The sequence below is a fragment of the Parambassis ranga genome, chromosome 21 (assembly GCF_900634625.1).
Source record: "Parambassis ranga chromosome 21, fParRan2.1, whole genome shotgun sequence".
NCBI lineage: Eukaryota > Metazoa > Chordata > Actinopteri > Ambassidae > Parambassis > Parambassis ranga.
In genome coordinates this window covers 10,615,218-10,636,805 of record NC_041041.1, presented here as the reverse complement: position 1 = coordinate 10,636,805, position 21,588 = coordinate 10,615,218, and the positions used below count along the sequence as shown (strand labels likewise).

The 21,588-nt window shown below is 39.5% G+C and overlaps 1 protein-coding gene across 1 annotated transcript; it reads right to left on the bottom strand.

Moving 5' to 3' along the window:
• Window positions 1–10,843: 10,843 nt before the first annotated feature.
• Window positions 10,844–21,032, bottom strand: cog3 (component of oligomeric golgi complex 3). The gene is made up of 23 exons (XM_028392959.1): window positions 20,865–21,032; window positions 20,461–20,607; window positions 20,298–20,359; window positions 19,693–19,858; window positions 19,299–19,373; window positions 18,973–19,065; window positions 18,678–18,803; window positions 17,795–17,875; window positions 17,667–17,710; window positions 17,421–17,547; window positions 16,712–16,803; window positions 16,346–16,485; window positions 15,955–16,115; window positions 15,207–15,306; window positions 14,980–15,098; window positions 14,775–14,864; window positions 14,045–14,165; window positions 13,673–13,761; window positions 13,406–13,540; window positions 12,943–13,018; window positions 12,673–12,800; window positions 11,965–12,063; window positions 10,844–11,800 (listed from the first exon to the last, which is right to left on the bottom strand). The coding sequence occupies exons 1-23, from the start codon at window positions 21,030–21,032 to the stop codon at window positions 11,771–11,773; spliced, it is 2,469 nt and encodes an 822-aa protein (XP_028248760.1). The 3' UTR covers window positions 10,844–11,770.
• Between the last annotated feature and the right edge of the window lie 556 nt (window positions 21,033–21,588).

Sequence of the window (21,588 nt, the reverse complement as noted above, 5' to 3'; positions counted from 1 at the left end):
CTGGAAGATACACAGCGAGGTTACTCGTCTGGTCACTAGAAAGTTACTGCTTACAATGCTCTGTGTTTGTAGAATCTGATATTGCTAACATATTAGCCAACTGTGATGGACACTGTAAAAGTGCTAGAAGTGTGTTGAGACTCTTCTGACCCCATGGACCAAAAAGTACACCTAATTTCAGATGAATGATTGTTCTGCTAAAGAATAGCTGAAATTTTTTGTCTTCTGTGTTCCTCTGAGCAGGCCTGTGTCAGCGGAGTTCATGCAGGAGCGCTGGTTGGATGGAAGATTTATTACTTTGGTGAGCACTCAAACACAGACAGATTGGGAGTGGGTGGAGCAGAGCCTCTCTTTCAGCTGTCAAGGTAAGCTATGTCATCAGATTGGGGTGCGAACGGGTCACCTGCTCCTGCCCCTTCTTGCCTCTTATGACTTAGACATCTGTCAAAATCCTAATTATTTCTCTCTCGTGCAGATCAAAAGGAAATTAAAGAGCCACGGTTGTTGCAGGAGGAGGTGAGTGTGGACAACGTCCTCAATAGATCAGAGATAAGTTGTTCATAGCAGAAATTATCTTTGTTATTATATTTACCTGAGTAAATAACTCTTTGCAAAACAATCTATACATCTTCAGGTAAAATTAGTCTGACCCTAACAGTGCTTATGCCTGAATGTAATCAAGATCTTTTAAATAGATGGCAATCAGACCATTATGAGTATAATAGCTAATGTGACACTAACAACAGGACAAAGAGACTGACATAGTGCAGCTTTTGATTTACAAGAATGGTTTTTATCTGTATCTTTATATGTAGATGTGAATTAAATCAGTCTAAGTCATAGATGATGAAAAGGCATCAGAGAAGGAGTATGATTTACCTTCTTTGGGTCCACCTCGTCTCATAGCACACAAGCTGGAGCCAAAACAACCTCCTAATGTTTGAAAAGGTATAATGTCGACTTGAGGTCCAGTGCCTAAAATGGCAGTGACGTCCTTTTTTCCCCCATTTTCTCACAGTAATAGCAGTGTGTGGAGGCTATAATATCAGATGAGAAGAGGTGATTGTGAATCAGTTTTTTTTCCCAGTTTCCTGAGGTTGAATCTAAAAGGGATGTTCATCTTTCCCAGTGTTACTATTGCCGGCAGCTCTGGCTGCCCTTTAGAGAGACAGTGGACTCCTGGAAAACGAAGCCCACTTAGAAGAGGTGAAGTTCTGTAGGTAAAATAGAAATATTTGTGATGATAAAATCTTTTTTGTTGGGAGCAAAATAAACAAATGAGAAAATCTGTGCAGGGAGAAAGAGACAAATCTGACATGTGCGCTCATGCAGCCGTCACTAGCAAAGGAGGGGAGGAAAGCAGCTGAAGCACAGCCATGCCTTTGGTTGATAGGCTTCCAACATCCTCCATGTAATGGTGTATAATGACATTCACAATTGCTTGCCATAAAGCATCTCTGCTTCTTTTACTGATGCAGTATATTGAATTGGTGAATTTATATTGCATGCTTTTACCAGCAGGTCATAATTTGATCATTTTCTATTGCAGGTTGACTTTTACAACTCAGTGGAAGGCCTGAAACAGACAGTATGTATAAAAACAAGAGTAAGTAGTCAACTCTGTCTAGATAAATGACCTCAAATAATGAAGATATTACACATTACTTTCATGCTCCTCATTGAGCAGATATGAACAAACAGATATTCTCCTTTGTTTGCTTAGGCCTCACTGAAATCAAACATAAAACCTCCTTCAGGCTGTCAAAAGAGATTCCCTACATCAATGGTGAGCTTCAGATCCCTCGGATAAATATAACAAATACTACAGGGGTGTTTACACTACAGGAAGCGACAGATGCTGAGCCAAAGGTATGCGTGTGCTTTTGTAATGACATCCCTGTTGTTGTGGTCTCTGATCATTTGTCAACGAAGCCAGACAAAAGGACATCACTGCTGTAAATTCAGAGAAAAAAGGTGGGCTACAGCCAACTGTATTTACAAGATATATAATAAATGTTATGGCAATTTTTGTGTCACAGCGTAAGGACGTAATTAAGAAGTTCTACAAAAGTGGCCAACGTTTTCTGACCTTATGTCCAGATGGAACGGGGAATGTTTTGTATCCTTTTAAACTGTGAGTGAACCGGACACTCAAGGACGAGGTCAAAGCGGGAATATGAGACTACATTTGTTTCCTTTGATTAAAAGGTTTGCACTATGTTAATGATCCTTAATAGGCAAAGTTATCCTTCTGGGAAAGCAGCCATTATAATATCCTCTACAGAAGCTGCTGACTTCACTTACATAGTCTTTGGAGGACAAGGACGTGGGGCCCAGAATCAAAGGCATTTTTTACAAATAAAGGCCACTCCACATGCTACCATCCACATGGAAGGATACGGTAATTAAAATAATAGGCTTATTAAATAAGGTTGTGAAGTCATGTTTTGACATTTTGAGTATTAATATTAGTTTTGTGGTAGAGAATTCGATGACAAGATTGACACCACTGTCACATGTATAGAGAGCTGAAGCTCGCCTGTAGTGATGAACCACTTTTAGTGATGAACCAACTTTACTTTGAATAAAAAAACACATTAGATCAGGTAATACTCATGCTAATAATAACATGCATCCATTTAATTTGGTTCACAATTTACACCCACATGTTTTTCAATTAAAAACTTCATTATTTATGTTGCAGTGTAATTAGAATGTGCAAAACCTTCCCGGCAGTGACCTATTTATATTCTATAATAAATCAATGTATAATAATTAAAACAAAGAAATATATATATATATATATATATATATATATATATATATATATATATATATATATATATATATATATATAATACATTTAAATTTAAATATATATAGCTGCTATTCAACCAACTGGCTGTGTATTTCTGAACAAAAATGACAGAGGTGTCAATCCTATCAGCTAATTCTCTGAGCTGTGTCTTTGAGCTCTATCATCCATTCAAAGGTTGAATCTGACCCCTGGTGGGGGTCTCTGCTTCACGAGGCGCTGGAATGGGTTGTGTTTTGACCCACGTGTACGTGAGCGTCCCTTCAAAGCCGCTCACCATTACCCTGGGACCACACATCAACGTGCGCATACACTCACAGGAACGCACGTATGTCACCATCAGGAGCAAACTGCACGTGTCTGTGTGGGGTCAAAGCTCAAGGTATGTGATGATAAATACAATGCAGAAGATGTATGCTGAGGATTTAATGTGTTTCTCTTAGACCCTCTGTAGCATGCAGCAATTTACAGAAGCCATTAACACTAATCAGTGTGTACACAGATAGAAAAAAATGCATTTGAAAAGGGACAGTGTTATTTTCTTTTCTTTTAAATGCAGCTCATTTGTCTGAAGAGATGACGATCCAGAGCACAGCAGTTTGCAGAGATGTATCCAAATGAAGAGGAGAGAGATTCTCTGTTTGTCCAGATGCAGACCTGTATGTCACACCACTCTGCAAATCTGAACAACATTAAGCCACATTACAGTTTCATTGCCCGTATGCAGCGGCTTGGCAGACAGATGGGGAAGGAGAAGTCACCCAAAAGGAAATAAAGGCCTGTGTAAATGAAGAGAGGAAAACAGAAATGGCACAAGCTAACATCATTTATGGCAGTGCGGGGACTACAGCACCACATTATTTAAGCATCTGAGGCTTACAGACATTCACAGTGACACAAAAGAATGTGATGGAGCTGCACATTTCAGTAAATGCTGGAAATCAGTTCATTGTAAAATGTAGCTTGAAGAAATTAACAAAAAAACAATAATCCCAGATTGTGTATAAACTTGCTCTACAAGGGTCCACTTGATGAATTAATACAGGCAACTATAATTAATACTTGAGACATTCTATTAGAACAAATGATGATCTAGACAGAGTGGAAATTAACTGATTATATCCTGGGTAAAACTGTTGTACATCCCTTAACAGCCTGATCACTGCTCCTGTACACACACACAATAACACACAATAACAACCGCACCATCACCTCTAACATCCATTATAACATCCAGCCATTTCTAATACTACATTGCCAGTGATTGTTGCCATTTATGGTACAAGAGCAGGGCTGTTCACAGCATGCACGCGCGGTTCATTACAGGGTATGACACTCATTAACTGGAGAAGCCAAGTCAAGCTAATGATAACCAAGCTAGCCATTGGTAAATAATTATTAGAATGATTAGAATGAGCTGCAGTAAGTGAATGAGCTGCTGGTCGCAGAGACCCTTGAGCTATTAAATATATGAATGAATGGGGGAGTATACATGTACCAGGGCGACCAAATGGCAAAACATCAGCAAAGAACCTAAAATGAAAATACATTTATGGAGAGCACTTCATATAAAAAAAGCATTACAAACAACTCTACTCACCACCTGGAGGGTGGGGGAATAACTGCCAGAAAGAGGCCTGGGGCCTCAGGTTCCCCTTGAATCCAACACATTACTATACACCCTGGCTATGCTGGACAATTTGCTCCTGCTCTCAGAGGGGAAACCAGCCACGGCCACCCCAAGAGAAAAAAGTGAAACAGTGAGAGAGGAGCCAACAGGTGACCCACATCTCCTGGCTCTGATAGATAGAGAGGCCAGCTTCAGGGCTGCATTCAAGAAAGCCTCACAAGGGTTCACTACCACAATCCCATACAATGCTCGATCTACGTTTTTACTGTTGTGAGTCAGGTCTGTGGGCATGCTTCATGTGCTGCTGACGCACAACATCGCATACGTAGAAGACATTGGACATTGGAGAGACCGGCCTCATGGATCAACCCCATTGTGTCACTGTCGGGGCAGACAGCCGATATTACCGTCAGATCGATGCATCTCTAGTTTTCCACTGCCAGCTCAGAGGAGCAACAAAATACCCTGCTGTTCCACCTCACACAGAATGCACATTAAACAATCTGCATTGAACAGTGGGAAGAGCACACTTACAGGCTGCAATACTCATGCCAGGAACCCAGATCAGAGTCAGCTCTTAAGGGAGCTTTTCAACAAAGATGTCACTGTAAAAAGGTTCTTGTGTTTTAGTTTAAAGGGGAGGAGCTCACTGCAGCTGAGCAATAACACTCTGCCTTCATATTATTTGCCTGTATAGTATTGTAACATACACTGATGTGATCACTAAGGCTCATTCATGACAGCTTTGCTGTGGTCCATTGGATAAACTGCCATCAGGTGAAGTCACTTTTTAAGCTGAATGCTCAGATAGTGAATCATCTCTAATTTTTCTGAGAGTAACCACAAAAAAGGTTAAACTGCATTCATCAGACACAAAGCTTTGTGCATCCAGAGCTCACCATTATACAGCTATAGAGTCTAAATCAATTTTTAATCAATTCTCTGCTATTCTGAGTCTGTTGCGAGCGCTGCACATTCGCAGACACAACCTTCACAAGCGGTTATTTTCCCAGTCAGTTTACAGCTCAGACGTCTTGCAACATGTTTTCTCTCAAAAGTGTGGAGTAGACATTAGAAATGAGCAAAGGCTGTATTTCTGTGGTGTGCAGCATGTCAAAAATGAACCTCCAGGATAAATAAATCATGTGGAGTAGCAACGCCTAATTATATAAAACAGATAAATCATGAAGGACATCACGCAGGCTTTTTAGTCACCAACATACATATTCATGTTGTATCAAAAGATGACTGCACATGCACACTGACACGCTCAGAGAGACCAGCCTGAACTTAAGTCAATGTTTTCAAATACTTGTTCAGAGCTGTTAGTAATACTCACACAAACTGTGGTCTAGTCTTCTTGTCAACAGCGGGCTACTGTAATTATTTATTTCTATTATCTAGTTACTATATATGACTCCCTGGAAGACTCTTAATTAGTGTTATTCCCAGACCTTTAAATTATTGAGCTCCCACTGAGCAACTCCTGAACGTGAGTACGTACAGCAGCTGATTTACACTCAGACCTAAAGTCAAAACACACTAATGACATCTGCCCCCCCCCCTTCTTTTTTCACTGAATTTATTTCAGCCAAATTTACATTTTGTTCTACTGGTCTGGGCATAAATAAACATAGTGCCTGAGTGGGTTGCAATTCCAGAAACAAATATTACACTGAACACTGTGAAAACAATAAAACACGCTGCTGTGCTGTGCATCATGTTAAATTGTTAAAATGTTAAATTATACATTAGATCAAATAGCCTATATTTAAATTTAAAGACATTATAATAACTCAGACTGTATAACTCCTCCCCTTTCTGTAGGGAGAAGCGCTGGATAATCATGTCAGGCATCACTGTCATTCCCTCCACTTACTATATTTATGTTTACTTAGCACCTTACATCTCCATATTTGTATCCATGTATCATATATTGTGCTCATTCTGCATACTGCACTCTTATTTTGGATTATAGTGACACTTATACTTTTATACTCTGTACTTAACTGCATTTAATGTAACTTGATACCTCTGGCACAAGAATTTCCTTCGGGATTAATAAAGTTTTATCTTATCTTATCTTATGACTGTTCAATAGGTTTAATTAAACATCTTCTTAAAGTATGAAGTGATTGATAAATATGTGGCCTAGGGTTAAAGGAAATTAATTATGCAGATACTTTGAATTCAGAAGCTTTTGTGGTATTTCTATACATAAAAAAATGAAGAAGACTCTCAGTGATTAACATGACTGTTTTGAAACATGAATGATCCAGGTTTCCTGAAAAGGACCCATGGGCCTTATGAACTTATGAGCCCTTAAACTTGAACAAGTAATGTTTCCTATCTTTTTTTCCAGCCCTAAGAACTGTAGGTGCCCTCGGTTCCTTCCATGTCTTCATGTAATCCCACACTAACTAGATATTGAGATCAAAACTGAGTGTGTGTGTGTGTGTGTGGGATCGACCATCTGCAGCAGGAATCCTTCTTATCATTGAAGCTGGCTCTCTGTATCTCTGCCTGTATTTGGGCTTGTTGTCACGCTGCACAGTGAATCGAGAATCAATCAAACATCCAAACATTTGATGGAACATTTGAAGTGCCTAAAGCAACACACAGCGATGCAAATATACCATACTGTGTGCAGTATTGAATGTGGTGAGAATTAAAGAAGAGATCAAATAAAAGAAGAGGTGGTTTTATGGTTTTGTGTTGTGCCTGCCATAGACACAGCTGCTGCTGCTTCTTCTTCTTCTTCTTCTTCTGTGGTTGCTATGGTACACTAAGAGCTGTTATTATTTGTATATATGAATCATTTTTTCTTCTTCTGTGGTTCCTCTCCTCACATCTGTTTCACAATGAGTCAAAAAACGATGATGCAAATGCCGGACTCACCTACTAAATCAAGCGAGATGGATTCAACTTCAAATGTCGGATTTTTAGACGCACACAGGTTAGAAGAGAAATACTACAAATTAACATGAGACAATTGCTGTCATGTGTAAGGCCTTGGTTGGATAACAAAGATATAAATTTCTTTCTGGCATCAAGACGGTAAACAAATGCAAACAAACAATGTTATCTCCTCATATAGACACTCATAACACTTTGCATGTTTATTCATATGGGAATGTTTACAGTGTGAGCTCATGTGAATATGTGAAGATCCATATTCTTCACACAGACGTGTAGTCAAGGTACAGATTCATTAGTCTCTGACCTCGCCTGATAAATGACTGCATATGTCTGAAATAATTACTTTTTACCATCAGATAATAATCAACCAAACAAAGAAACACCAACAGATCCAGAGAGGAACGCAGGGTCGAGCTGGACCACGGAGTAGGTTCACAGCCACAAACTCACGCTGAGGTGTTCCGCAGCAATAAGATGACCTTGACAAAGTAAAAGCTTTTTAGCTGGGACACCCATTATTAAACTAACATCTGAAATGCACTCTGTAGAGCGCCCTCAGACACACGGTGAATAGACACAATTAGCATATATGAAGCTCTTCTGTGTATTTTACAGAGCTGATTTTTCTATCGCCAAAGAAATACGTGAGTTTTTCACAGCCTTGTCTATCCTTGTCACAGTGTGAGTTTTATCTTGTGAAAGATGATATGACATGGTACCCAGAGACATGGAGTTTCGCAGGTTTTTGATTTATTCATGAAGCACAAGTTAAAGACCTCAAAAGAATTTAATAAATTATGAAGCGTCTTTGTTTTTTTCTCCTCAGAGTGTTTCTAAAAACATGAAGTCTGAGTTGGAGATATCCCCAGATAATGAAGTGTTGGATTTGCTCAGCAAGGAAACTCCCCAAACTGCTGCAGCCTGCCAAAGAGAAACTCAAGAGTCTTTAACTAATCTGGACAAGGTATGGAGGAAAATGCCACTTTTTCTTTTTTTTCTTTTTTATAAACTGCTCATTTTCCCCTACTTCTGCTATGAATATGAATTCATTTATGGAACATGCAATTAGTCTGCATAGGTTTTGTACCAAAACTCTCCTGTCACTGCTGCTTGCTCGTTCTAAAACGTCAGACTTTTTGAGTTGAACGCCTCATTAACTTAGATTTTATGTATTTCTGACGTCTTTTTATGAGTATAAATTTTAAAAAAGGAGAGAATTAAAAGCATCTATTCCGATAACGATTTCAGATGCCAACCTCGAGTGGATCAGAGGAGCGGCTGCAGACCGTGTTGAACATTTGCTCTGAGCACAGCCAGCAGCTGAAGAAATCCCTGGTGACCAATGATCAGATAGCCAACAGTGTTGACCCAAAAGAGGTGAGAGAGAGAGAGTGTGCAGCTAAAGCTACAGTAACTGACTGAACTGGAAAAACAAGTGTGACTTTGCTCATTTTAATGACTTGGAGTTTGAGTAATTATCTAAAAAAAACATAAATATCAACATTGTTAGAAACATTCGTATTAAAATGAGCAAACTCACACTTCAAATGAAGAAACTGAACAATTTTCTGTATGAAGTAGTGAACTCTGGAAGACAAATAGCACCACTTGAAAATGCCAACTTGAATTGTCTGAAAGGAGGAGAAAACAAACCACACGAATCAAGAAAGATGGCTTTTGAAATAAAACATTTTGACTCCTACACAGCTGAGGAGTAATAATAATACATATGAATAAATAAAGAAACAAAATTGAGAATGTCTGTGGCCTTTCTACACTTCCTTTGCTCTTTTCTTCTCCCTCTTTCTGTATTTTTTCTCTATCTCTCTGTGAGAAGGCATGGAAGCTATCAGAGGTTTTGCCAAAGGCTGCAGCGGTTATCACTAAAGAAAGTGTGACTGATAGAGACCCAGCCATGCAGATAGATCAAAGGTCAGGATTCTAGTGTCTATTACTGGCTTCCACCATTACATGTGTTTTTTTTTTTTCTAAATTACGTTTCTATGCTATTGAATGTCTGATGCTATATTTTCCGTGACACGCCGCAGGTTAAAAGGTTTGGAATCAGAAAGAGGCTCAGCTCAACGGACCCCTAAAGCAGGTTACACACACCATGGACCACAGAAATATCTCATGCAGATTAAATTTGCCTTTCCTTCCTTTCTGTTCATCCATGTCATGACACCTTTAACTACATTACAGTACACAAACAAGTACGTGTAACCCTGCACTCTGATGATGCTTCCACTGTCAAGAAGGGAGCTTCATTCCATGAAATAGAAACCAGGATCACTTTCAGTACAGAAACTGCTAGACTGATGGTACTGTCAAACACTATAGCGATGGCCAAACGTTTGCTCTGATGTTTCCAGATGGAACAGGCCATGTGTGGTATCCTTTATGAATCTAAATTTATGGATATGAATTTTATGTTAGACCTTAATGATATTTAACATTGTAGCTGGGGCACACTCCATCAGCTGGTCTTGTGAAGACCAACAAGAGGAGCCTCGCATTCAGGCAGTTTTCACGAACAGAGCACAGGGTACCTGTTACCACAGAAACGGCTGCGTTTGGTATAATTGGTTTTTTAATCATGTTTTATTTCACAAAGTAAAATCATCATAATTAAAATCTATTATTATCACCTGATCTCTGCAGAAGCACATTGAATTTAGTTTCTCAATTAAAACAGGCAGCGGACAGAGATGACAAACTATTTGGATGAGACAATATAATTCCAGAGGGCCTAACTGCTCACAGCTCACAGGTCGCTTCTCTTTTAAAAGGTAAATCTGACTTTGTCGGGTGGCACCTACTGCAGTGACACCGGGGATGTGAGGAAACGGGTGGAGGTGGCTAGACAAAACGAGTCATGTTCACGCCCCCCCCCCCCAACCACCACCACCCTGCCAGCATCTCAAGCTGACACTAAGCCCTCACTTAAACATCCACATCCAATCCCAGGAGAACATCTGCATCCCTTTCACCTCAGATGAACACAGCTTACAGCTTAAAGTAGGGTCAAAACTGAAGGTGAGTGTGTGTGTGGCTTGTGCTATTATTACAGACATACAAGAAAAGAAGGCCAATTTTAGACCAAAGAATTCTGCTTTATTTTTTATTTCCTTGCTGTCACAGATGAATCAAGGCAAAGGTCTAACACCGCCAGAGCCTGACATGCTTCAGAGGTATCTGCAGCAGAAGAGTGCAAAGATCAATGTCCTGCTCCAGAACATCCAGTCCCTCATCACCTATCAAAAGACTGTCAGTCCACGGAAGGTCAAGCCCCAGCAAAGCCTCATCTCGCAGATGGGAAGACGGCAGCTGCCAGTGAAACAGCCACAGTCTGCCAAGAAGACCCCCTAAAGCCGGTGATGTCCTTGAATGGCAGTTTTCTCATTTGTGTGAAGCGTTTGGAGCTGCAGTGTAAATTTGAAATTAATGACCAAGTGCTTTAAAAAAAATAAAGCCAAAGATCATTATTAACCTCATTCTTTAATTAGAATTTCCATAAATAGCAGAACTGTACATAGAATTTTTACACAGGACACAGCAAAGCAAATGTTACACTGATAGTGTCCGGTTACTTTTGTTACTCTGTGAGGACCCACACCCTTCAATCAGGTATAGCTCGAGGTCCATTACTTTGTTTTAATCAACTGGTTAAAAAAGAAAAAGTATAAAACTGAGATTTTTTTACATATATGCAACAGAATAACAAAAATGTTTGTGAGGAGAATGAAAAGGTAAAACAGCTGAGCAGGCCTTACTTTGATTGGAAAGCGAAACCCTGATGGACCTGAGATGCCCGTGCAGGTCATCATTGGTTCATTTGTGTATGTCAAAATAGAGGAATATAATATTTTTGCAGCATTTGTTTCTTATCATCCTTGAACACCCATCAGGGGAATCAAGGCAAGCCCTTACTGGCCACGAGCTACCTGGCTGATGAGCAACTGCTAAGCAGCTCCATTTGTGCACCTTCAAGTGTCCTCTACTGAACACACACACCGTCCCATCCTAAAAGTGTTCAAACTCTTGGTGTCAGAAAGATCATAAAGCTACCCCCATCAGGATGAAGTCTACTTTAAAGCAACCCTAACCACAACATCAGCCTTTATTTTAAGTCAACAAAATGGCTCTAATAGGATCCCAAAAGTTCCTATCCACCTTCCAGTTTATTATAAACTTTAAGATAAAAACGTGAACCCTTACTGAAGTGCCTTGTCAAGAAAAAAAAACACTTTTTGGCCTGGTGTGGTTCAGTACTCGTGTTCCAACATGCAGCTCAGGTGCCGTCATCTTGTTCGCTCACTCAGCCCCTGGTCATGGCTAGAGTTGAAGCACCACATTGCTTTCCATCGTTATCCAGAGGGTGTTCACCAGCATCACTACACCGAACATTACTTATTCACAGACAGCAGCAGGTTAATCTGAAATAGAGCCGTGGAAAATCATGAGTACTTAAGGGGCCTCAGCTGATATATGGATGTTATTTAATGTTTCTGAACTAGTAGTTGCCCTCAGTGGCTGTATGCTGCAGCAGTGTTTATTATACCAAGTGCCTTTAGGCTGTGATAATCCCACAGTACTATACCTGCTCCATAGATGGACACGCAATGATTTGAAGGTCCTCTCCAGTGTACTCCTCCTGAAGCAAGGCGTGCAGTCTTTGGAATACCTGCTGGATGTTATTCTGTGGTAAAGAGGGGAAAAAAGCCATCCTATTACTGAGTGCTGGAAGGAAATTAATACTGCATTTCCATCTGGCCTATGTCCCCCTCACTATCTTGTTTCCATGTCAACCACAGAATTTTGTTGCTCTCTCATTCAGCCTCACCTGGGACCTTGATGAACAATACACAGGCAGCACAAAGATTTCTCTATTACAGTTCAATCATGCTGACAATTTATGGCTAAAGGCACAATCTCACAGCAAAATTTAAACAAAAACATCCACAAGAGAAGCTTTCAAACACAGAATCCTAAAGAGCTGTCTAGTGTACCCAACATCACTGACGATTATTTGGTACACTATAGTGTGTTTCATTCACTAATAAATAAATGTATAATGCTAATAAAATAGACCTAGAATGTCAATATTTACCAGGAAGTGCTATGAGTCTAGCTCTCTTGATCATTTTATAGTTTGTAATCTAACACACTGAATGGACCTTGCAGTGCAACAACATGGTGTCCTCCTTTGTAAACAGAGTATGAAAAGGATTCTTAGAGCTTTAACAATGCCTCAGAAAGAACCTGACTCATGTGGTACATGCTATAGCCTAGCTTTTCTGCCACCCACCCGGACAGGCTTGAAAAGGATGAACTCTGTGTCTCTATTGGCTAAGTACAAGGACATGCTTTGTAAAGTGCTTGGCAGCTTGCTCTTCATCACTCGGTAGGTAGCCATCACTATATCGTTGATCTTTGCTGAAAAAAAGAGAAAAAAAAACTCAGACATAAAAAAAAACTACAAAAAAAAAAAAACACTGACATGCCCTCTAACATTCGCTATACGGGTTTTGATAAATTGCAGAATGGTGCTCATGGCATTTTCTGAGACAAATCTCACCTGGCTGTGCCCAAGGTTGCTGAGACAGACTGTAAGTGGGACCACCTTGGATGGCCATAGTTTTAAGAGCTGCAACCTGAGTGCAAACAAAACAAAAACAGACATCATTTGTGTTAGCCACGGTAAGCCAAACAAGCACAGGAAGCCATGCGGCCGCTTCAGGCATATCAATTCTGTTTTAAAATCACAGCAGAATTTGCATGAATAAGAGTGGAAAACTAAGTGAAAGACAGGAAACAAATAGTTGCGAGAAGATAAAATATGAAAACATATGCATAAAACTGAATTACACGTCCTCGATGAGAAGTCCTTTTAATCTTTACTCGCCAGTTAAAAGTACAGAAACCTTCATGATAAGTGAATAAGCAAATGATTTTTTTTCTAAAAAGGTAAAAGCTGAAAAAAATGAAGGTCAGAGTGGTCGTTGCCTGAGGGTAAAGTCTGCCTGCGATCTAACTGTTACCTTGGTGAGAAACTCCTCAAGGTTCCCCACAAAGATCTGAGTCTGCTGCTGGATAAACTGCTCACAGCTGAACTTCAGGTGTCGGTCCACATCCTTCTTAGAGTCAATGTAGTGCTCCTTTATCTCTGGTGTTCCCTGGGGGCCACAGAGGGAAAAAGGCTTTAACACTATCAAGTGGCATTTCCCTGAGGCACGGTGCGATCAAAGCACATAAAGTGTATGGTTTGTTTGGTAGAAAATGTGAGGACACGAAAAAAAAAACAATACCTCCAACAGGAATTCAAGAATGGCGTTGTGACTGTTAAGTCGGAAGAATTTGGGAACAGCCTTAGGGTTCAGGATTTTGAAGGCAGCATCTTAACACACAGCAGAGAGATTAAATCTTGGATGGTGTAGAATTAGAGTGCCCTCTAGTGCTACAAATTCAACATGATCTTGAATGATGAGGGTGATGAGGAGGAGAGCATCTGCCCTGTGAGCCATCGGTTAATGTACATTATGGTGCTGGATTACAATTTCCACATTAATTGTTGCCACCGGTGCATGTGATAGTCACAAGTTGCTTAATGAGCATGAAAATGTAATGACTGGCTTTATGGAGCTGAACGCCAATGTTCCCTCCACCTTTAATTATCTTACCTCGCGTTTTTTTCAGGTCCAGTGAGATTTCCTTGATGGCAAAATCGGTGTGAAATGGGGCAATCTGTTCACGCATTATCAGCAGGTGCTTGATCAGGAAAAGTTGCCCATCTATTTGTGTCTACAGAAAAGTGAGAGCACACTGTTAAATCCACACTGCAGGCTGCCAACACAAAAGGGCATCTGCTGAGTACCCAAACTACAGAGAACATAAAAAGCACAGGCTCCATGGTGATAAGGGAATATGCCTAATTAATAACTGCTGATTAACCACGGCTAGAAAGGGACATATTATTGTGACAAAATAAGGCAGCTGATATCGTTTTGTTGCTCAGCTAGCAACTAAAACACTGGGAAAAAAAGACATCATCAACACAGAGTGCACACATATCTTCTCAGATTAATGCTGCTGCTGCTGAATTTGAAGTGTTAGGGTGAAACGGGCCAGTTAGCAGATATTGACAGCAAATTTGAAGGTGAGAGAAGGCCATAAATAAAGCATGGTCTGCTGAACACTCTGCTTCGCATAATAAAGCACCTATTAAAATAAACTCTAAATGATATCCCGGCTGCTTTAGCTAAAGGCCTTGTAGCCTGGAGGATTATTTTCTAAAAGAGAATTGATCTTATTTACTATGTAAAAATATTTTTCTTTTTTTTTTTAATAATAATAAATTTGAAAAAGTTTAGTAGAAATTACAAAACTCCACACTTAGCTCTTTGTGCCAACCTTATTTTTAAGGATGATATCAGAAGCTTTAAGCAGGGACTGGATGCACGCAGATAAGGCTTCTTGAGATAAACCCTGGAAGACTGCTCTCTGGAAAAAGACCAAGAGTTGGAGTAAAGAAAACACATGAATAAGAAATGCTAAAGTGCTCTAATCAGACACTGCTGCACTTTAAACAAGCAACTAAAAATAAAAATAAACTCACATCTATACATCTGTATAGTTTGGAGAGGCAAACCAGAGTTCTTCTGACAGTAGGGTACCACATGCCGTGCAGATCAGCAGGAGAGACAGACGTCTGTAGGCGAGACGCTTCTATGGTGCCTGTACACAATGTACAAAGGAGAGAGAAGCTGTCAGGTAAATGACAATAACACATGACACTGTAAAGAAAAGTAACAGGTGTTATCTGCAAATGCACTCCAGCATTACTGTTTCTTCTGCCATCAGGATCTTCAAGCTGCACGTCAGAAAATGTGGACTCCTGTGACATCTGCTTCATCTGCTCTTCCTTCAAGCTCTGAGCGATTCTCTATTAAAAAGGCGAGAAAAGTAAAAGGCAATTCCATTTTTTTAATCTGGAACACAAGTTTTTTAAATGCAAAATTGACAAAACTTGTGTACACAAACGAAGTCAGAAATGTCAAGAGCATAAGTAAGGTTTGATTTTAGGAGAACAGTGGAAGTTAATAAATGTAAGACTCTAAGGTATATTTAATAACATGCACAGATATTCACTAAAACTTTCCACATCCTTACATTTGCATAATTTAGCTTAAAACATTACAACATTTATGGAGTTGCAGATAGAAGCTGTTAGAAGTTGGAAAGTCACTTTCTTCCTCTGCTCTTCTTTGAAACATAAAAAAGTCAAAAGAGACAGACAAAAAGACTTATGAATATCTAAAGAAAAACCAGAGAGTACGCCTGGACTATCAAAGTGATTTTGAGCAAAACACATTAAATAGCTTTAAAATATTACTCAAGACTCAAATTATTTTTTTTTTTACAACTGCTGCAGAAGAGAGATGACCAGAGACCACCTGCGCCTAAAACTTCAAGCTGCACTGAAATCATGAAGCCTTACTATACATACGAATGTGTGCAACATAAAACAATGTCATTATACTCACACCTCTAAACTCATATACTGATATTCTACAGAAAAGCCAAGTCTTACCTCCATCATCTCCAGTTTTTCAGGGTAGGCCAGATCTCCTGGAGCTGGGTTGTAGCCTATGATATCGGTCTGAATGTAAATGTGAGTCCTGTAGACAAGCCTCTCCTGCACATCCTCCAGCATCTGCTTCACCACTGCATCAAAGGCCCCCAGCTGAGCAGCTACAGAGAAGAACAGAGGTCAGGGCTCAGTTTGACCAACAAGTCCTTATAGGAAATGTATAGGAATATTAAACATGGTGGGTTCATGAGATCATGAAACTGGGAACTAACAAATATTCTAGCCCTCAGCATAAAAAGTTTATTTCATTGGTTGACAAAATAAGGGATATTTAAAAGATTATTTGTAGCAGTTATAAACATAAATATGATTTTGAGCCAGCCTAACCCACCATTGTTTTGAACATGGTCTTCTAGCATCTCATTCTTGAGGATGCTGCAGAGCTCAGACAGGGTTTCCAGGTGAATGATGTGTATTATCAGAGGCCGAAGGACATCATACAGCGACAGACATAACTTCTCCAGCAGCTCACTGTGGAGATAACAAAACCCATTTCATTGTTTTGTACAAATGAGACAAAAGCTAAACTTTTACTTTCTTGTTTTCCTCATATAAAGAAAACAAAATGCTATTTCAAACATTAAGCATATCAAGCTCAATATGAATTGGCTATGGTCCTTTTAAAATACCACTCCTTAAACAAACAATGCTGCTGTGTGATCTGTCATCATGTTTCTATGAAGCACGTGCTACTTACTCTAGTTTAAGTGTAGGTTTGGAGAAGAACTCATTGTAAAGCTGGTGTTCATCCTGACACACGTGAACCATGAAGGCACAACCGCTGCGAACCTGTATGAACGAACACACACACAGAGTGATCACATGATGCAGTTCCTGTCAAATACCTGCTCCACCTCAACAGCAAACACATTCTCCCACATAAATGATGCAGGCAACCTATTACAGAAACCATTAACAAGATGCATAACCTTTCAGGATTCATTAAAGGGAGGATCTGGACAGGTGGTGCGACCGTTATGATGTTTCATTACATGAAATTCTGACCTTTAATTACCGCATCACCATCAAGCCAATTAGTGAAGTGTTTAAATTACCACAACAGCCTGAAGTACACAGTCTGTGGCGAGTCAAAAGGGAAGAGGTTTGTATGAAACATCACATATAAGAACTGAAAAATATTTAATCATTAGTATCTTCCAATGTTTAGGTTTAGTTAAATTAACAAACATGGGAGAAAGACCTCACTGCACTGCAGGAGGAATATCTCTAGACGGCGGCTGTAAACTCAGATTGTGCTCATTTATCATGTGCACAGAAGCTTTGTGTCTCTCCCCAACACTGCAGAAAATATCCCAGAGGGCCCACGCTGTCCATTCTACACAAGCTCAAATGTCACCTTACTAAATCTAAAGGGCAGTGTCAGCTTTGAACTCATCGTGCCTCACCAGGGCGCAGTGGTCTTTGCTGTTTTGGTTGGTCAAGTCAGTAATGGTGGATGTAATGCAGGGACTTAGAAGCTGCTCTCTCTGGTCGAGATAGCACTGATGGATTTCATCAAGGAGCTGATGGTATCTGTTCACATTAATATAAAGAAAGATGAGTTAATTTAGCATAGGCGCTGTGGAAAAATATCTATATAAGAGAGGGAGGCTAATACTCATGCTTTGTGCTGCAGCAATGGTCATACTCACTCTGGTATTTTCACCGCCCTCTGTTCGATCTGTTCGATGAGTGACTAAAGAAAAAACATATGTTATTATGAAAAATGATCTAAGGTAGGTAATGGTAATGAGGTAATTAACAAAAATGCTATACTCACTCTAACTTTAGGTGCAGCTGCTCTAAATTTAACATAGTAAAGTGTAAAGGCGTTGTCTGCATTAGTCAAGCCCATTGGATCCTTGGAGAAACACAAAAACAAATTAGACATAAGACTTTTCTGGCCTTCCAAACAACATTTAATATCATATAATTACATGGCTAAACATCCACATGTTATTATTTATGTCACATTTGAATTACATATGTTGCCAAAGCAAGATTGTAGAGTTAAATCAAAGCAATTAAAACACTGAGCAACAAGGAAGAACATCTGCATCACATAAATTCATTAATATTATTTTATCTTTAATAAATAAGAATAAAAAATGACTTCATATTTATAAAAAAAACAATTTCATATTTATCCAGCCAGGCTTATTCACTGTGTCCATGGAAACAAAAATGATGTAGCCTCAAACATTACATCAGTATATAATATTTAGTTATGTTTGTACTGATGCAAATTAAATATTACAGCATTTACATTTAAAATAAATGAATTAAATGTATCTATCTCAGTGACTAACTGTAGAAAACTCAGGACAGGTCTGTTTGCAGCTCATGTATGGGTCTTTTCTTTTGAACATCCCATTTCTTGCCTTTCTTTCAAAAAAAGCATCAAACCAGCTCTAGCCTGCGAATCTCTCATACAGTGGTGAACATTTTTGCTCAAAAACACCACAAGAAACACTCTGCTTGATCAACTTATTTTTAGAAACTCTAATGAGTAGTCTGGAAACAGAAATATCTATTTTTCTTTTCATTTTCCACTTTGTAAATCCAGACAAGGAAATTACTCACACCATATGGCAGAGATAGAAAGCCTGCTCTGTGAGTCGTCGTTGTAAACTGTGTAGGAGGAGGAGGAAATATTTTCTTACCCTTTTCGTTAACTGGCTTGTGAGATTCTGCATAGTGTTGACGATGTGGATCTTCATGAAGTGCATAGCTTTGGAGAGACATTGTTTAAACTTGGCCAAATAAACCGGATGGTCCTTGAAATTTGGCTGTGATCAGAAGAGACAAACAAGTGTGAGAAACTGGGTTAAATGCGCATGTACACAACAGGAACTTAAAAACTTCTACTGCCTAATAATACGCTCCACTGTCGACTGATTACTTAACACCGTCACAAACTGATAGGAAACTCTCCACAGAAAAAAGTGAGCTACTTACATGTGAAGAAACATATTCAATGCAGTCATCCAGTTTGGACAGCATTGGTATAAAGCCGTCACTATTTACAGACAATGCTGGAGAGTTCAGTTTCTGAAAAGACAAGAACAATTAAATATGAAAAATCGTCACGCTGCTGATCTTATTAACAAAACATCTTGTCAAAATTAACTATTCCATAAATGTCGCTTTGTTCATAAGCAGATGAAAGTTTAAAAAAACATTACTGAGTATTTTCCCCTCAATATAACTACAATTACTATAAATAAATTAATCTTTGACACATATAGTTATCAATACTTTACAATACAGACACCCAGGCCTACCGTGTTTATGTTTTCTAGTTCGTTAAAATATGACAGTTTCTGCTGTATGCTCTCTGCCAGGTCAACAAGCTCCGCCTGTGAAGAGACAAAACAGCAAAGCAGGAGTTAAAAACAATATTGTGTCACTTTAATGTTAGTTTACCCATATATAGTCTCACCTTTATATGTGTAAACATCAGCAAAAGTTAATAAAATGAAAAATATACAACCTAACAAGCAGCAGACTAAATAATGCCAAGTAGTAACTTAATAGTCAGATGTGCTTTTATCTGCTGCACTGATCATACAGTATTTCAAGCCACGACTCCTTCTCATGTTATCACAGACATAATCAACAAAAACACATAAACAGAATTACAGTTTATTGGCTATAATGTGCCTGAATGCAGCTCACCTGTTCTTTTAGGAGCTGTTCACAGGCCTCATGCAGGGCACCAGTCTTATTGGACACAAACAGATACTGTTTCTGAAGGGAGTCCAGGTGCTCCAGAGCTGCACTGACATCTTTCAGAATAGCATCGCACTGTTCCTGGTAGCAGTTTAATGCATCTCTGGTTTTCCTGAAGGGTAAATAGACACGGTATCTGTTTGCTTTCCTTAATACAGAATGATGCACCTTTTATTTGCATATTAGAATAAAGCACTCATTTATGTTTTTGCACTGACACAGAAAAACTCTTCACGCGTTGTTCACTGAAAGATGACACCTTCTGTGATGCTGTGACTTCTGCCAGCACCTAACAAAGGATAGGTATCTTCTATCAGCAGCCTAAGGTAATGCACCTGCTGTGGCCTCACTGTTTGGAGGTGGTCATAGATGTGTTTTGCCTCTTTACACAACTCACACATATAAATTCAACAGATCAGAGATGTGGACACTGGACGGGGATTCAGGTGTCTGTTCATGTGTCATGCCAAAGTGATTTGTTTACTCTCTAGGCCTGCACTCCTGCTATAACATCACCCAGCCATGATACAGCACGTTTGAGACTAACTTACCTGTATCGAGCAGTTTCATCCTGCTCCATATGTGTCTGCAACTTAGCAAACCAGGCAAAAAACTGCAACACAAATTAGCATTGGTATTACAATGGTGTAACTTATTATAGAGAAGGCAGCCTGACTGGCTCCAGTGCCCTGTGCTGCTGAGGATGACAGTCACCTGTTGTGCAGTTTCTATTCTGTCATTTTCCATCTCGAGCATTTGGAAGCCCTTGAGGAGGATGTCCTCCGTTGAGGCGGGCACGGTAGCTGTGAACGGGGACTGCAAAGACCGAGACGACAGGCTGCACAAGTCCTCAATGGGCAGCTGCAAAACAAAACAGCTCTCATTTATCTTACCTTCACTTGAAGCTAGCTAGCTGGATAGCTTAACGTGGCAGGACATAAATGCGAGCCAGCTTCTAGCTAGCATTCCGTAATTAACTATAAGATGATTTAAACGTATCGGAAAGGTGAACTAAGTTCATTAAGATGCCGCTGTTGCGTTAATTAACCCACACTTGTTTTATAAAGAAAGTTAGCAGCTCTGTTTGCTAGCTAGCTTGTTCCGGAATCCCTTCTTACCTCTGAGGGTACAGATAGCGTTTCAGCAGCAGCTCGGATCTCCAGGACTGAGTCCATTTGTTTGTCCGTGAGGGGCGCCGTGGCGTCGGTGCGGCGGTCCCATAATGACAGTTTCTCCCGGGTTTCCTTATCTGTTAGGTCCAGGAGGGACTGATCAGTGGAAGCCATCGTCACTTTGGACAGCAGCACCAACGTCAGCAGTAGAGAGCAGGTACTTCCTGTTCCGGCATTGTGGGCGGGACTTGTTGAAGTGAGTGATAGAGCCCAAGAGCCTCGGTGCTGGTGCTAACCTGGTGCTAAAAAAAAAAAAAAAGAAACAACGTTTTATCTGACTGAGTTTTGATTTAATTTAATTTAATTTAATTTAATTTAATTTAATTTTTATTTTTATTTTTGCACGTTGAAGCCTCAAATTAAATGTCTTTGGTTTTGGTATTATTTCTGTGTAATCTGTGTGCTGGTTATACCAGACTATGAATTAAATCAATATTACTGTCCATTCATAAATTATTTTTGCTGTTTTAAACTGTATTAAAAAGTTTCATTACATTAACTTAGTTATAACTGCAAAGAGTCAGCATAGCCTCTAAGGTAATTATCCCTTTGATAGTCTCTATAATATATTCACTATCAGGGGCTTGTCTCTGTCTACCATGGGATTTATATACTATAGATACTGTTGGTCTACCACCTGGATTACAACTGAAGGCCATAATATTATTAT

Bases quoted from the DNA above. Each gene is read 5' to 3' on its own strand.
- cog3 (XM_028392959.1), bottom strand. From the start codon at position 21,032: ATGGCTTCCACTGATCAGTCCCTCCTGGACCTAACAGATAAGGAAACC. The intron at 20,608-20,864 runs GTAAGAAGGGAT...TTTGTTTTGCAG, and splicing joins CGCTATCTGTACCCTCAGAG to CTGCCCATTGAGGACTTGTG. The intron at 17,548-17,666 runs GTGAGTATGACC...TAATGTGAACAG, and splicing joins AGGGCGGTGAAAATACCAGA to ATACCATCAGCTCCTTGATG.